The sequence below is a fragment of the Anolis carolinensis genome, chromosome 3 (genome assembly GCF_035594765.1).
Source record: "Anolis carolinensis isolate JA03-04 chromosome 3, rAnoCar3.1.pri, whole genome shotgun sequence".
In the NCBI taxonomy this organism is placed as follows: Eukaryota; Metazoa; Chordata; class Lepidosauria; order Squamata; family Dactyloidae; genus Anolis; species Anolis carolinensis.
This window is the reverse complement of record NC_085843.1, coordinates 80,666,189-80,683,166: the sequence shown is the minus strand read 5'-3', so window position 1 is coordinate 80,683,166 and position 16,978 is coordinate 80,666,189. Positions and strand designations below refer to the sequence as shown.

The 16,978-nt window shown below is 39.3% G+C and overlaps 1 protein-coding gene across 2 annotated transcripts in view; it reads right to left on the bottom strand.

Moving 5' to 3' along the window:
* LOC100552519 (interferon-induced GTP-binding protein Mx1) overlaps positions 1–16,978 on the bottom strand; it is a 27,534-nt gene extending 10,556 nt beyond the window's left edge. The window contains exons 1-7 of one of the 2 annotated variants that reach the window (XM_016992456.2): positions 16,715–16,978; positions 8,557–8,875; positions 6,969–7,161; positions 5,359–5,496; positions 4,807–4,961; positions 1,357–1,495; positions 9–207 (exon numbers count right to left, since the gene is read on the bottom strand). In XM_016992456.2, the coding sequence (XP_016847945.2) occupies positions 9–207; positions 1,357–1,495; positions 4,807–4,961; positions 5,359–5,496; positions 6,969–7,161; positions 8,557–8,844 (1,112 nt within the window). In that variant the 5' untranslated portion in view covers positions 8,845–8,875; positions 16,715–16,978. The remainder of the gene's footprint in view (positions 1–8; positions 208–1,356; positions 1,496–4,806; positions 4,962–5,358; positions 5,497–6,968; positions 7,162–8,556; positions 8,876–16,714) is intronic. The other variant, XM_008107489.3, reaches the window with a different exon arrangement.

The window sequence follows — 16,978 nt, the reverse complement described above, 5'->3', positions numbered from 1 at the left end:
ATACTTACGCAAAACATTTATGATTCTCAAAAAATGATTTCTCCTTCTGGATTGCAGAGGCCAGTGGCAGGTTAGATTGGATGTCTTGCTGACCTCGGCATTTCACAATCATATATCCCTTTTTCAGGGGGATGACCATGTTTCTCAGTATTTTCACCACAGTCCCCTCAGTTCCTTTGTCTATCAAATCAGGCTTTGTCAGGATTCCTACCATGAAATTTGAAAATATGAGAAAATGCTGCACATAAAAAGGAGCAGAGAACATGAGCAAACCAATAAATGTATATCAATACAGAAATTAATGGGGGCAATTTCCTATGCCCTGGAAATATAAACCACATTATGGGGCTTCATAAAGTTTGAGAAATTAATCTCAAGCAAGCTGAACAGCAAATAGGCCTGTGACTACCATCAAAATTTGATCACTAAAAATAATTAAGATTCCAAAATTAATGCATGCTTCTGGTTACGTTAAGTTTTCTTCATTTTACCAGTTTTATGGGCTTCTGGTCTTGACTTTGACTAACAAAGCTTGGAGATTCACTTCTCTCTTCTTTTAGCAAGGCTTCTGTAAATAGTAGACATATTTACTGTAGGGCACTTAATGGTGTTATGGGATCCCCCTTCCGTTCCTTGACTCTTTTATTTACATCAGGAAACACAGTTAATAAAGTTGCATTTTAATCTACATCCTGCCTCATCTCTCAAGAGTTCAGAGAAGTTAACAGTTAAATTTTACTTCCGAGTTTGTATTTTTTTTCACAGAGTTCAAAAAAGAGTTTTCTAAGGAGAATGATTAAAACATTAATACCGGTATATTGGAATAGTATTGTGTATCATTAAAAAGTATATATGTATAGCACAATAGATTTTTTTCTTTCCATTACATAGTTTAATCTCATTTCACTTCCATTATATCTTAATTTTACCTTTGTTGCATATATTTTTGATATGTATCTTATTTTTATTTGACTTATAGTATTTTTATTTTTGCTTGTGTTTAAATTGTAATGTCATCAGGAAAAGTACAAAAATTCAAATATGCAAGCAAACAAAATACTGTAAAACTGGAGGGAGAATAAAAAATTCCTGATGACATCAAACAGTGGTATAATAGCTATGGGCTTTAAAACATAAAACTTTGCAACGGGCCTGCAGTAATCTAAAATGCATGTGTGCATTTCTATATGAAAAATTAGAAGGTCAGGGGCAAATTCTTCTTTTGTTGTTGTATGCCTTCAAGCTGTTTCTGACTTACTGGCAAGGTAACTTGAGGTTACCTTATCGCAGGGTTATTTGGGGCTGAGAGTGTGTGACTTTCCCATGGTCACTCGGTGGGTTTTCATGGCTCCTTACCAAGTGTTCTTTCTCCTTCTGGATCCACCTCCTGAGCCATCTTCAATGCCTCGGTTGTGGCTATATCAACATTACATGGAACCACCACTAAATTTACTGTCTCTTCCTTATCAATAAAATTTTTAATAAGCTTTTTGATCTGTAATAAAACAAAGGAAGAAAAAAACTCTTTAACCACCTATGGAGTTGGGAGGTTGAAACTAAGGTCAGGGTTAAATCAAGTACTTGTCTATACATTACATTAATCCAACTGTAATTCAGATCATTGAACCTTGGGGCTGCCAGATTCGTCCCGCTAGGACCACCCCTACCTACCACACTGAAATTATATTGCCGTCCATACCCCAAGTTTGAATTGGCACCATTTTTATTTCTTTCTCCTCCAAAGTGACTTGCCTTTGACTTCCTTTCTGTTTGGATCCACTGCTGCAGCTGCTTTCACAACCAAAAGGCTTCCTGCCAGAGTCCCACAGGGAAACTTACTTGCTTCCTGACTGACTATTGATCCGTCGTGTGATCAATATTGAGAAAAGAGTCAAATTGACCTGCTGACTGTTGATCTCATGGCTAGAAGCATTTTGTTCTGGCAAATACTTTCCTCAACAGAGCTTTGCTGGGAAGCTGTTTGGCTTGGCAAGGCAGAAGCAATGGCAGCTCCAAGGAAAAAGGAGGTAAAGGTTTTCTCCTGACATTACGTTTAGTCGTGTCCAACTCTGGGGATTGATGTTCATCTCCATTTCAAAGCCGAAGAGCCAGCGTTGTCCATAGACACCTCCAAGGTCATGTGGCCAGCATGACTACATGGAGCACCATTACATTCCTGCCGGAGCAGTACCTATTGACCTACTCACATTTGCATGTTTTCGAACTGCTAGGTTGGCAGAAGCTAAGGCTAACAGCGGGCGCTCATTCCACTCCCTGGATTCGAACTGCCGACCTTTCGGTTAGCAAGTTTAGCAGCTCAGCGGTTTAACCCGCTGCGCCTCCGGGAGCCTCAAGTAAAAAGGAAAGCAATGCCAAATCACTTCTGAGGAAGTTGTTTGGGGAAGAAGGCAGAGGCAATGACCACAAGGGGAAGGAAAAATTTAGGGACTGCCCACCTCATAATTTCAATGCGCAGAGATATATCACAAAGCATACACCCCAGTAAATAGCACTGGAATAGCACTGGATATGTTTTTTTTAAAATGGTGATGTTCACTACCCAGTAATCTATCCCGCTCTCCTCCTATGATCCCACCCCAATCTAGCCTTACACGTGCAGCAAAACATAGCAAAAGACCAGATTTTCCTGTAAACTGCAGAGCAACAGGTTTTGTATATCAAATTAAAAGAAGTGCTTTTACTAAAGAATCTGTATGTTGCGTGCTGTGATCAAGAAATGTAAGTGGCATGATTTTTGTTATATCTGTGTAGACCAGCTCCTAGTGCAGGAAACAAGGCACGAGTATTGCTAGAATAAGTGTGGGCAGGCACGCCTAGTTCTGAGAGCTGTTGATAGGTAGCAAGTGACAAAAGACAATGAAGAGAAAATTATGGAAAGCAGCCAGCTCTTCCAAGAAGCCAAAATCCTATGTTGTGACAAAAACATGAAATCCTGATATAGACCTACAGTGCCATCTAGAGCATTCAGGCTTCAGAACCCCTTGCATAGAACTCCTGGTGAATTTCTGTGGTTTAATTTCCAAGTTTACTTTTCCAATTTAATAGCTCTGTTAGTTTGAACGGGTAAGTTCTTTCTGTAGAAGATGCTCAGAATGACTGAGAAAATTGACCCTTTCACTTCGCGACTTCAATCACAACAGAGAATTTAAAATTACATCAATGTAGGAAAGTAGTAAGGTTTGATTTCCATAAATATCTTTGCTTGTTGTCCTGGAATCACACTGAAATGTGCTGCAGTCTACTAATAGTCCTCCACCTCAATTTATACTTTCTCTGAACCTCTTTTAAGAAATTATTGCTTGTGCTGTAAAACTTATTCCCTCCAAGAAGGCAGAATAGAGGTAGGAAATTAAGGCCGCATTTACATTTCATGTAAAAGTTTGTGTGTGCTTGTCAAGAGTCAGACGCCAGTTAACATACAAAACAAAGTTTATTCCGAAGATAAGCCAAAAAATAACAAACACAGGAAATATCCTTGAAACACTTCACTTTTCAGTGTTTCGAGAGTAGATTGGACAATAATAACTCAAAAATGAGCCACGCTAACTTCCCATGCTGGCATTCAATAAAAAACTAAATAACGCTTCAATTCAGCTTTGGAAAACAAATAGAGTTAATTGCTGGAAAATAAACAAACTAGAAAAGCAGTAAAGCTGCTTCCACGGTGCAGATAAGCCGAGAGCCTCAAAGGGATGATGAATAGCCATCGTCAGAAGAATCCAAGGTCAGGTCAGGAGGCAGCAGAAATTCCGAAAGACAAACCAAAGCCGGGAGTAGCCGTCAGTCGAGGGCGTAGACAGAAGCCAGGTCAAATTCAATCCAAAGTCTGAAGAGGGTGCAGTCATCCAAAACAGGTCCACGATAAGACACAGCGAGAGCCAAGCTAGATGATATCAGCAGATTCAAATCATAGTCCAAGTCCAGTCTTCACGGAAACACAGAGATCCCAATGGCGCCTCAGCAACACCTTGCCACACGCAAAGTGCAGTGGCCAAACATTCCCATTTTATTCCCCTTCCTCCTGGGTGACCAAACACTCACACCCAAACACCAGGTGTCCCAAATCTACTCAGAGTCTGAACTCCACACAGCTAGAGCTCGTGGATCTGGAGTACCTAGCAATTCGTCGGAGTCCCAATCATCCTGCCCACACTTAGCCCCATGAACACTTAAAGAACCATCCTCCCTTCTCCAAGCATCCCAATTGGGATCAGCTCCTGCAGAAACCCCAGGTTCAGAAGTATCCTTAAGCCCCAAATCCCCAGACATCTCCGGTGGCTGTGCCCATTCAGTGCCCGCTTCCCCAGCCACCACCTGTTCCTCAGCATCCATCTCCCCATCTGAATCTTCCTCAGAAGATCCCCCATATAACTCTCTAAGTCGCTTCCTGCGCAACTCCTCCAGTGAACCCTCATCACGAGGGTTTTTTCTTCCTCTTCGAATTCCATCACCATCAACCATAATCCCCGAAGGCGCAGTCACAACAGTGCTGACTTATCTTTGTCTTTTGTTTTCTAATTGCTGAAAACTTTCCAGTAGCTCTTTCTACTTCATAAAGGTTATTTGAAAACTGGACTAATGAAGGCAAAGTAAAGATACTCTAGAACGGGGCTGAGAAAATCATGGCAATGAAACTGGATGCACATGGAGAAGGCAAAAGAGCATGGAACCTTGTGCTACATCCTTCCAACATGAAAGAAAAATCCACATTTTAGAAAACTGTACAATTATACTTCTTCTGCTGAATCTTATCATTTTCCCAATCAGGCCCCAAACTCATATTACCTGTTCTCCAATATTTGTTGGCTGGTTACCAACTGCTACTCTTGCAATCCCTGGCAGATCAATCAGTGTCAAGTCTGGAACATCTGGAGAACTAATTTCCAGGCTAATTAATTTATCACTAATTCCAACTCCTTCACCAGCTAATTTGTTTTGAGCTGGAAAACAGAGAACCAGGAAAAGTTTCAAGTTTAGGTAGGTAATGCATAATTTCACAAACAAAGGTCAAGATACTAGTAAGCAAACTCACAACTCTTCAAAATCATGGCATAAAACACATTGGAAAATCCATATCATATGACAAATGACATTTTAAAAGCTGAAATCTTTAAATACATAGAGTATACCTATTAGATTTCTATCCAGTCCTTCCACTAAGGTCACTGAAGCAATGTACTTTTGAGTCCTAGGTGATCCCACATTAGACAAACGTACAGTAATTTTACAGAAAGAAATCTTTCAAGACTTTTCAAACTATCCACTATACCATCATCCTTAAGAATATGCCTATAATAAGTAACAAGAGTGCTATGAAATAGAATTGACAATACTTACCACTTCTTATTTCTTTTTCAACTTGTGAAGGATTTGAGAGTTCCATATCATTTCCCAGATAATTGATTTTCCCTTTCCACATATGATCAGCAGGTAGTTTCTTCAGCCTGAGTGCTAAGGGACATCTGGTAACAATGCCTATTCAATAAGGAGACCGACTGTAATGAAATCATAGATTTTGGCCAAGATCATATGCAGAATTATATTCCACATGTACAGCTTTGGGCTGCTCCCCCCATGGCTGTTGTCAAGCCCCAGGATCATGCTAAGCTCATTTACCGAAGTGGAGAGGTGACTGGCACTACTTAGTTTCATTCTTTGGATGGGGAAGAGAAATGAGGTCATTCTCCACCTGTCTATAATCTGGGTGAATTATTTTATTTCCCTTTCCCTGGATGTATACATGCAGCCAGAACAATTGCCCACTGCTCAACAAGGAAATAGCTGTGCCAGCATCCCTAGAACTTGAAAGGTGGGTGGAGGGGGTGTTTGGATATTGGACAATGAGTCTCGCTTATCCAAGCTTCTGGATTATCCAAGCCATTTTTGTAGTCAATGTTTTCAATATATTGTGATATTTTGGTGCTAAATTTGTAAATACAGTAATTTCAACATAACATTACCGCGTATTGAACTACTTTTTCTGTCAAATTTGTATAACATGATGTTTTGGTGCTTAATTTGTAAAATCATAACCTAATTTGATGTTTAATAGGCTTTTCCTTAATCTCTCCTTATTATCCAACATAATCACTTATCCAACGTTCTGCCGGCCCGTTTAAGTTGGATAAGTGAGACTCTACTATACCTTATATACATAGCCTGAAGGTAGTTTTATATACAATATTTGTAATAACTTTGTGCATGAAATGAAGACTGTGTGCATCGAACTAACAGAAAGCAAGGATGCCACTATCTCAGTCATGCAAGTGGACAACTTTCAGATTTTGGATTTCAGAATTCCAGATAAGGGGTGCTCAACCTGTGCCATTCAATGGACCATGATGGAACAACACTGAGTTCAAAACTAAAATCAGCCTCTAAGTTAGAACTTCTGAATACATCAAACAATATTACAAATATCTGCAGTTAAAGCAAAGGTGAAGATAATATGTTGGCAGTTGCTATTATGAACAAAGAGTAGAAGTTTTCTTCTACAGAAAGACTACAGAAAGATGTTTGTTTTGGATTCACATAGTGCAGTGCTTCTCAACCTTCGGGTCCCCAAGTGTTTTGGTCTACAACTCCCAGAAATCCCAGCCACTTTACCAGCTGTTAGGATTTCTGGGAGTTGAAGGCCAAAACATTTGGGGACCCACAGGTTGAGAATCACTGATGTAGTTTTTCACAAATTAGCATTTTTGGAAATTCTTTGACATAGTAATACTGGAGGCAACTTCAGAAAATAAAAAAGCAGTGGATCTTTCATAGTGATAGTAATAAAAAAAAGCAGTGGTCCTGTAGATGTTTCTGGACTCTGGTTTCCATCATCCTTAGTGGAGTTATGGAGTTGTTGGGAGCTGTATAACCCCTGACTTAAATAATAATATCTAGGTTTCAAGGTTCATAGCAAAACTGTCACATAGGAAAAGCTGAATGGGAATCCTCACCACTGCCCCTTGGAAGAGCAACTCCAGACAATGCTTCTAGAACAGAACTCTTCCCAGAACTCTGATCTCCAATCACAGCAATTTCAGGCAGCGCCAAGTCCTTTTCCACGCCTAAAGCTCTCAAAGAGTCAATGAGGTCAATGCAAGGACGGATCTTCTCTTCATACTGGTTGTATAAAGTGTTTTCTGGCTTCTGTTGGAATTACACTTTTGTTTAGTTTTAAGTATTCTTTAACTGTAGTAAAATATTTGACCACATTATAGTGGCTCAAATCAGCTTCACCCTTTGATCCTGAGCTCATACAGTGTTTAAAGCATTTCACAAAAAATTTTTCTGCTGTTTATTTCTATTTCTTGAGAATATGTACATATTCCTTTTTCAGTGTAAGAAAGTACACAAAGCATTTTCAAAATTGGTAACAGTATCAACATGCAACAAAGCACTCCAACATAAAAACAACACAAAACATTTCCATACATAAACATTATAATCAAGCTAAGCACTGTGAAATAATATATTACCACAGGAGCACATGATAAAAACAGCAACCTACCTTCTCCATTCAAAAGCCTTGTACAAATGGTTTGGACCTATGGATCACATCATAAAAATACTAGTGCCAGGATTTTTTCTATCAAAGAAGGAACATAAGAAAGCATTTTTTATCAAATCAAATCACTGATCCATCTATCCCAGTTTGTTGGAACTGTTGGTCTCTCCCTGCCCTCTCTTGACTTGCTAAAGATGAAGAGGGCAAATTTGCACCCATTCAGCTGACACTTGAAAGAGAAGTCCCTCATTTTTCCTCTATAACAGAGCTTTCCAAGTTGTGTTTTGTAACAAATTAGTGTGTTGCCTGCACTGTGTGTTGCATGAACATAATGAGAAACCTCTGAGTCCAAGTGAAATAAACAACAAATCATATATTAGTGGTGGTTGTGGAATTCCCTCCCTAGTGACATCTGGCAGGCCCCATCCTTTTGGGTTTCAGAAAGAAACTGAAGACCTGGCTGTGCGAGCAAGCGTTTAAAGAATAAGTTCTGCTGGCTTCGACTCGGTCTGGATTAGGATTTATGTACAAGGTTTTGCAGATTAATGGTTCAAGTATTTTATGTTGTTTTAAATTTTGTATATTGTTATTTTGTTTAACTGCTTTTAACTGTTTTGTTGTTTTATTTTATTGTACTGTGGTGTATTGGCATCGAATTCTGCCAGATCTGTAGGTCGCCCTGAGTCCCCTCGGGTGAGAAGGGCGGGATAGAAATGATGAAAATAAATAAATAAATTTTAAAATATTTATGAAATGTTTTCATGAGATATATTATGTATCCCCATACATGCCATTATTACAATGTATGTATGTGTCTGTATCTCTTATAAATGGTGGGTGTTTTAACCTCTTGTTTGCTAGTAAAACTGAAATACTGTCTTGTGAAATGATGCATGTCGAAAAAGCGTGTCACCAACATGAAATGTATGGAAAGCTCTGCTTTATAGCCCTGGCTAAACCTTGGCTCCAAATTGAAGGACTGTAGATATTACAGTGTGTTTCACATTCTCAACATGAAACAAGGAGCTTTGGCTTACCTTGTTTGCTTGGTTTTCTTCTAGCGGGTGATTTGAATTCTCCTTTTGCAGGAATAGTGTGTTAAAAGTAATGCCTTCATTTTTCATTGGACCAAATACATTGGGTGCAGCCAGTTTAATCCCCCCTGGGAACTGTGGTAGGCCAAAAGGCCCACTTGGCTGATAGTTGGGGGAAAAACCCTGGGGTCTCAGTGGGTCACTCATCTCCTCGTCTGAAGAGTTTTCTTTACAAAGTCCTCGACTGCGTCTTCCAGAAGGAGTGACACGCCGGCCACGAAGCCTTGACATTTACCTCTAAAAGACTTTGTTAATGTTCACCCTGAAAGAACAACAAACATTTTGATGCTGCTACTTCTATAATGGCAATAAGAGGCTTTAAGGGTGCTTTCAAACAGGAAGCTTTTTCCATTCACAAATAAAAAGCATTGCGGAGCACTGTTGTTTTTCCTTAACAGTTAAGTAAATAATAGTAATAATGATGATGATGGAAGAAACAATGGAAAAGCTCAGTGTGATAGCAGACACTGACCTCTAAAGTCTGATAAATTTTCATGAAAGGAACTGTAATGGAAGATGACTGAAAGGAGTGATGTTTGGGGAAAATTAAACTCTTCTTTAAAAGGTCAGCTTATATCCCGATTCTGGCTGGAAAATGAACATATTCGCATCACTGTATATTCCTGCACTTGCAAAAAACACATCATTTCCTTCCTTCCCCGTGTCCAGTGCACATACACTTTTTAAAAGCCCAAAACAGCTGGGTTCCCAACACTGTAGCATCTGAAAGACAAGAGGAACTTTGGCCTCCTGACGATTGGAACTTCCAACTCCCATAGTTACTTACTTTTTACCAAATTGATTCGCATGTGCACATATGAGGTTCAGTACATAATGGTGTGATTTTTTTAAAAAAACTTCCGCTGGATTTCTCTCTTGCCCCAATTGTTTATTCAAGTTCTTTTTAATATTATAAAGTTTAAAATAAAGAGTTTCAGAGAGTTCTAATTGCTCTCAGTTTGTGCTTCCTTTAAACCAGCTGTGTGTCCGTTTGACAGCTGAACCTCATATGTGCACATGCAAATCTGTTTACATTTATATTAAGGTATTTCCTTGAGCACATACAGTCCAGTGCATAATGGAGTGATTTTTTAAAAGCTTCTGCTGGATGTCCCTTGTCTGCCCTCCATCTTGTTCTGATAAAGAGAAAGCCTGTGAGAACAGCAGGAGAAGAAATCCCAGGACTAACAGGTCTGTTTGGGGACCTGTAGTCAGGTCCCGGGATTTTTACCCCGCATTTAAACCTTGGAATTTGGCACTATTTAAAAGCGATATCGATAATGCACAGATATCTATATCAAAATGCTACAAGAATAGTATTGATAGAAAAAACTTAAATATGTTCTCATATAGATTTAAATGTGTATATTCATAAGACAGTATGTTTGTATTGCGGAATATTTTCTTTACAGTCCTAACAGGGTACTATCTTATTACGTAACACATAAAGCAAAATGTATGTACATCTCAAACGGAATACAGTCCAAGAATATGGCGTATATACAAACACAACTATACAACAAGAAGTAATCCCGGGTACAATGCCTCATTTCGGGGATCATTCTTCAGGTTGTGTATGTTTGTAATAGATCTTTTACGGTCTTTTGATGTAGTGTTATGGTTTTCTTTATAACGATGCATCAAAAGACAGTACCCAGTTAGGACTGTAAAGAAAATACTCAGCAATACAAGCATACTGTCTTATGAATATACACATTTAAATCTATATAAGAACATATTTATGTAAGTTTTTTCTATCGATACCATTCTTGGTAGCACAACTATTTTAAAGCGCCCTTAGACCCTTTCTATACTGCCATATAAAATCCAGATTATCTGCTTGAACTGGATTGTATGACAGTGTAGACTCAGGTTCCTTCTGCACTGCTATATAATCCAGATTATCAAAGCAGATAATACACATTATCTACTTTGAACTGGACTATATGAGTCTACACTGCCATACGATCCAATACAAAGCACGTAATCTTAGTCCACTACTCCTAATAGCATAGTGGACTAAGTGACTTGAAAGCTGGGTTGCTGACCTGAAAGCTGCCAGGTTCGAATCCCACCCAGGGAGAGTGCGGATGAGCTCCCTCTATCAGCTTCAGCTCTATGTGGGGACATGAGAGAAGCCTCCCACAAGGATGGTAAAAACATCAAAACATCCAGGCATCCCCTGGGCAACGTCCTTGCAGACGGCCAATTCTCTCACTCCAGAAGCGACTCAAGTTGCTCCTGACACGAAGAAAAAAAAAAAACCTACTTTGATAATCTGAATTATATTGCAGGGTTTAAGGGGCCATAGATAATGGTGGACTTTCCAGGGTGTCAGCTTTCCCAATGGCAAGGGAGCCTCCTTAAACATTAGACAGTATGTTAAAAATGTAAATGAGCTTTTAGTAGCTTGAAAACCTGTAATTCCTGGAAACTTCTTGGAGTAGCATTTCTCCATTATATCCCTACAGCCCCACCGGCTGACATTTTCCCCTCATTGATTCTTGGTGTTGTTTATACAAAAGCTATAAACCCTCTAAGTCAGGCATATTTTCCCATAAGAGTTTCCACAACGATGACATCCTTTCAGTCCCACCCATGACACATCTATGGCTGATACGAATCAGAGATAGGGATCTCTCCGTGCTTGCCCCAAACTTTGAAACTTTCTTCTTTTGTAGTCAAAATGCTTCCATCCCTGCAGTCCTCCATTGGCAGACAAAGACTTTAAAAAAATCAACAGACCTTTTTAAACTGAAAGTATGATGCCATTAAAATGCTGGATTGGGACTTGGAAGTTCTAGGTTTGAATCCCCATCAAACCACAAAACCTCCTGGGTAATTTTTGGTCTGCTGCTCTTTCATAGCCTGACCTCCTCCAAAAACCCCTTGGCATTCATGGAAGCTTGCAAAAATTAAAACATAGCCAGATAAAGTTAGATGGAAAGAAATTAGCAAAAGCAAACTGCTATATAATCCAAAATGTACTTAAGCAAGCCAAAGAATCCAAACCTTTATGTGATGATGACTATGCAATGAACTGAATCTTGTCAGATCTATCTGTAGACCAGGGGTCCCCAAACTAAGGCCCAGGGGCCGGATGCGGCCCTCCAAGGTCATTTACCTGGCCCACGCCCTCAGTTTTATAATATATTTTTATATCAGTTTTAATAATATAATATATTGTATATACATATAATATTGATTAAAATATTATAATGTTATACAATATAATACTAATAATAATACCATATAATAATATTAATTATATGTTATATATTACATATAGTATTACAGTATAGTGGTATAGTTCAATATAGTAATGTATAATGCTAATATTGTGCTATGCTAATAATATAATATATTGTATGTACATACAGCTGCTCTGAGTCTCCTTCGGGGTAAGAAGGGTGGGATATAAATGTAGTAAATAAATGTAGTAAGTAATTAATTAATTAATTTTAAACTTAGGCTCACCCAAATTCTGAAATGACTTGAAGGCACACAACAACAACAACAACAACAACAACAACAACAACAACCCTAATTAACTTGACTATCTCATTGGCCAGTAGCAGGCCCACACTTTCCATTGAAATCCTGATAGGTTTATGTTGGTTAAGATTGTTTTCATTTTTAAATATTGTATTGTTCTTTCATTGTTGTTGTTGTTGTTGTTGTTTTGCACTACAAATAAGACATGTGCAGTGTGCATAGGAATTTGTTCGTATTTTTTTCCCAAATGATAATTCGGTCCCTCCATAGTCTGAAGGATTGTAGACCGGCCCTTTGCTTTGAAAGTTTGAGGACCCCTGCTGTAGACTCTCATTAACTAGAACTCAAGCAATCAGAACTCTCAAGCAACCGGCAAAGAAATTGAAGAAATAATATTTTAATTAAAAGCAGCTGTTTTACTGTCTTACATTAAGTTTTTTCTTTACTACTCTACTCTACTAACTCTACTACTCTTTTCCACCAAATTCCAAGGAAGCCCCTCACATTCTGGACCAGTGCCTGTCTGCTGTGGTGGATTGGATGTGGGTAAACAAGCTGAAGCTTAATCCAGACAAGACAGAGGTCCTCCTGGTCAGTTGTACGGCCGATCGGGGTATTGGGTGACAACCTGTGTTGGATGGGGTCACACTTCCCCCGAAGACACAGGTCTGCAGCTTGGGTGTCCTCCTAGATTCTGCACTGACACTTGAAGCTCACGTATCGGTGGTGGCTGGGAGGGCCTTTGCACAGTTGAAATGTGTGCGCCAGCTGCGACCATACCTCGAGAAACCTGACTTGGCCAAGGTGGTCCACACCTTAGTTACCTCCAGATTGGATTACTGTAATGCACTCTACGTGGGACTGCCTTTGAAGACAGCTCAGAAACCCCAACTAGTACAACGAGCAGCGGCCAGGTTGTTATCTGGAGCAAATTATCGGGAGAGGACTACTCCTCTATTGAAACAGCTCCACTGCCTGCCAATAAATGTCCAATCCCAATTCAAAGTGCTGGTTATTACCTATAAAGTCCTAAATGGTTCAGATCCTGCCTATCTTTGTGACCACATCTCCTATTATGTACCAGCACGAACTTTGCGATCCACCGGGGAGGCCCTTTTCTCGCTCCTGCCATCGTCCCAAATGCGTTTGGTGGGGATGAGGGAAAGGGCCTTTTCAGTTATGGCTCCCCAGCTCTGGAACTCCCTTCTAAAAAAATCAGACTAGCGCCCACGCTGACCTCCTTCAGGAAAGATCTAAAAACCTGTTTTTTTCAAACCATTTTTAATTAAGAAGAACACCAAAGTGAGCCCCTACCGCTTTTTATTCCAAAACTTTGCACCTTATTGCTATACCATTCCACTAGAAGTTATAATGCATTGCACCTTGTTAACCTATTCCTCACCCTTAGTTCTGAAGATTGAAGTACCAACTATACCGCTCCAGAGCATTGAACATGTTTTAATTGTTTTTAAATTGTTGTTGTTGCATGCTTTTTTGATGTATTTATTACTGTGTCTGAATTTGTTTTTACTGTTGTATTTTTATATTGTTTGGGCATGGTCCCTTTGGGGAGATGGGGCGGGATATAAGAATAAAGTATTATTATTATTATTATTATTATTATTATTATTATTATTATTATTATTTATTTGCTTTTAATTACTGTGTATCAATATTAATATGAAATCAATACAGAGTTTATGGTATGGTTTGGTGTATAATATGAGTTAGGCCTATTTTACTACTAAACTCTCAAGCAACCAGAAACTAAATTTATCAGTGCCTACCAATCTCCATGGGTGCCGGTTAACTGAGAGTCTATTGTAATTGTGGAGAAAATATTGTATTGAAGCTGGCGACTGAGAAAGAAGATCCTCATCTGTGTGATTTCCTGCTCATAGAAGGGTGCTTACTCCATTTAAACTGCACACACACAAAATACTGTTCATGGGGCAATCATACCCTTAAAAGCCTTTTTCCTGTAAACAACTGGCTGGTGCTGACTCACCAAACTCCAGTTCCACATAATTTGCAGACATCTCAGCCAAAATTACTCATTCTGACTTCCATCCTCCACACCCCAACTATCAAATAGCGGTTAGCAAAACACAATAGACTGGCTCCTCCCTGAATCAGTCAGCCATTCAGTGGAATTTCACCGAAGTCTGGAGGCCAAGCTCCATTGATATGCATGATTTGATGTATCTTAAAATGTTATATATGTCTTTCAATATCTGTGTTTTAATAGTCTTATGTGGTTATCTATGGATTCTAACTATGTTGTACTCCACCTTGAGACTTGAGGAGAGTAAGAAATAAAATGTAGTATTAGTACAGTGAACTCTCAGTTAACCAGCACACAAAGGGACTGGTAAGTGCTGGCTTTAGTTTCTGGTTGCTTTACAGTTATTATTAAAAATAGACCTAACTGTATTTCAGTATTAATTATCTTATCTCAATACAGTAGAGTCTCGCTTATCCAAGCTTCTGGATTATCTAAGCCATTTTTGTAGTCAATGTTTTCAATATATTGTGATATTTTGGTGCTAAATTTGTAAATACAGTAATTACAACATAACATTACTGCATATTGAACTACTTTTTCTGTCAAATTTGTTGTATAACATGATGTTTTGGTGCTTAATTTGTAAAATCATAACCTAATTTGATGTTTAATAGGCTTTTCCTTAATCCCTCATTATCCAAGATACTCGCTTATCCAAGCTTCTGCCACCCGTTTAGCTTGGATAAGTGAGACTCTACTGTATTATCAAGTCAATACAGAGTTTATGGTATGGTATAGTACGGACTATAGTATGTCATAAACTCTGCATTGACTTCAGATAGTATACGCCATACTATACCATACAGCAAACTATCGACTTGATATTAATACAGACAAATAAGGACTAACATATGTTTTACTGTTCTATTGTATTATAAAAATAGCTTTTTTAAATTACAATATTATCTCTTAGGGTTTTTTGCTGACTGCTTGAGACTATGGTCGCTTGGCTTCCAATTAACTGGGCAACTTCTGTATTAGTATTATCATTACTATTAGGAACATTTCAGGGAGCTGTGCACATTTTCACTTGCGGATGAACAGATTTCAAGGTGATAGGATAACCATCATTAAATATCTGAAGCCATAAGGAAGACAGTGCCAGACCATTTTCAGATGTGAGATACCGAAGGAAAGCCATCTCAGAGACCATCTACACTGAAAAATGAATGTTGTTTGACCCCACTTTATCTGCCATGGCTCAATGCTATTGACTCCTGGGAACTGCAGTTTGGTGTGGCACCTGCACTCTTTGTCAAAGGCCAAATAACTTGTAAAGCTACAACTCCCAGTACTCCGTAGCATTGAGCCATGGGTTCAAGGGGTGTCAAACTGTATTCATTCTTCAGTGTAGATGCACTAGATACTGTAGATCCAACTCCAAGTCAATTTAGGACACCTCTAAAAGATGCCAATCCAACCTCTGTTTCAAGACCTTCAAAGATGTTCCAGTCGTGTTTTTGAATAATTTTGGACTGATTGTAGTGTTTCATATCAGGAAATAAAAATGTTTTGAAAGTCTATTAGAAAAGTTAACCTTGTGTTGTTGAAGGCTCTCATGGCCAGAATCACTGTGTTGCTGTGAGTTTTCTGGGCTGTATGGTCACGTTCATGTTTTGTTCATTTACATGGTTTCCTCCTTTCTGTTGAAATTGTCCACAAGGTTGTAGATTTCAATGGCTTCTCTGTGTAGTCTGACGTGGTGGTTGTTGGAATGGTCCAGCATTTCTGTGTTCTCAAGAAATATGCTGTGTCCAGGTTGACTAATCAAGTGCTCTGCTATGGCTGGCTTCTTTGATTGGAAGCCATTGAAATCCACAAGAATGTGGACAATTTCAACACAAAGGAGGAAACCATGAAAATGAACAAAATCTGGCTACCAGTATTATTAATTTTTTTAAAAAAAAAAAAGCTCTAAAATCAGGACAGAAAATGAAGAACACCAACAAAGGATTCCCCCAGTCAGGAAGCAGACAGACCTTGAAGCTGAAAGGCTATTCAATGCTAATAAAGGTGGCCAATTAAAACACTCACACCTGCCTCAAACAGACAAAGAGTTCTTGCTCCCACCCTGGACATTTCACAGATATATAAACCCTACTTGGCTAGTTTCCAGCAGACCTCATTACCTCTGAGGACGCCTGCCATAGATGCAGGCGAAACATCATGAAAGAATGCTTCTGGAACATGGCCATACAGCCCCGAAAAGTCACAGCAACCCAAAGTTCGCCCTCTTTCTGACTATTTAATATTCTTCACTCCCCCAAAGCAACCTTACTGCAGAATGAAGGCAGCCTATGGCTCAATGCTACGGGGTCCTGGGAGTTGTAGTTTGGGAAGGCACCAGCAGTTTTAGGAAGAGAAGGCTCAAGGCTGTGTAAAACTATAACTGGCCGGATTCCATAGCACTGAGCCATGCAGTGCAAGTGGGGTCAAACTGCATTGAGCCAACAGTGTAGATGTACTCCTTGCTTTGAAAGTCGTGGGGAAGCCCTTCCCGGCCAATTTTGTTCAAAACGAATTAGAGAGACAAGCACGCACCTTCTTCAAAAGCCCCGGTGCCAAGGAGCGGCTGCTGGGCCTCTTGGCGTTGCCTCTTCTTGAATGCTTGTCCTGGGTCTGTCTTCACTGCTCCCTCCAAGAAAACGAAACCGAAGCGAGCAGGGCGCGGCTTGTTTTTTCCCCCAAACGCAGGTGGACTAAAGTCGGGGAAAAGAAACTTAAAGCAAAGCAAAATTCGGTTTGGAGAAAATGAAAGTGCGAGAAGGAGCTGTCCACCGCCGAGCAGATTTCCTCTTCTCACAA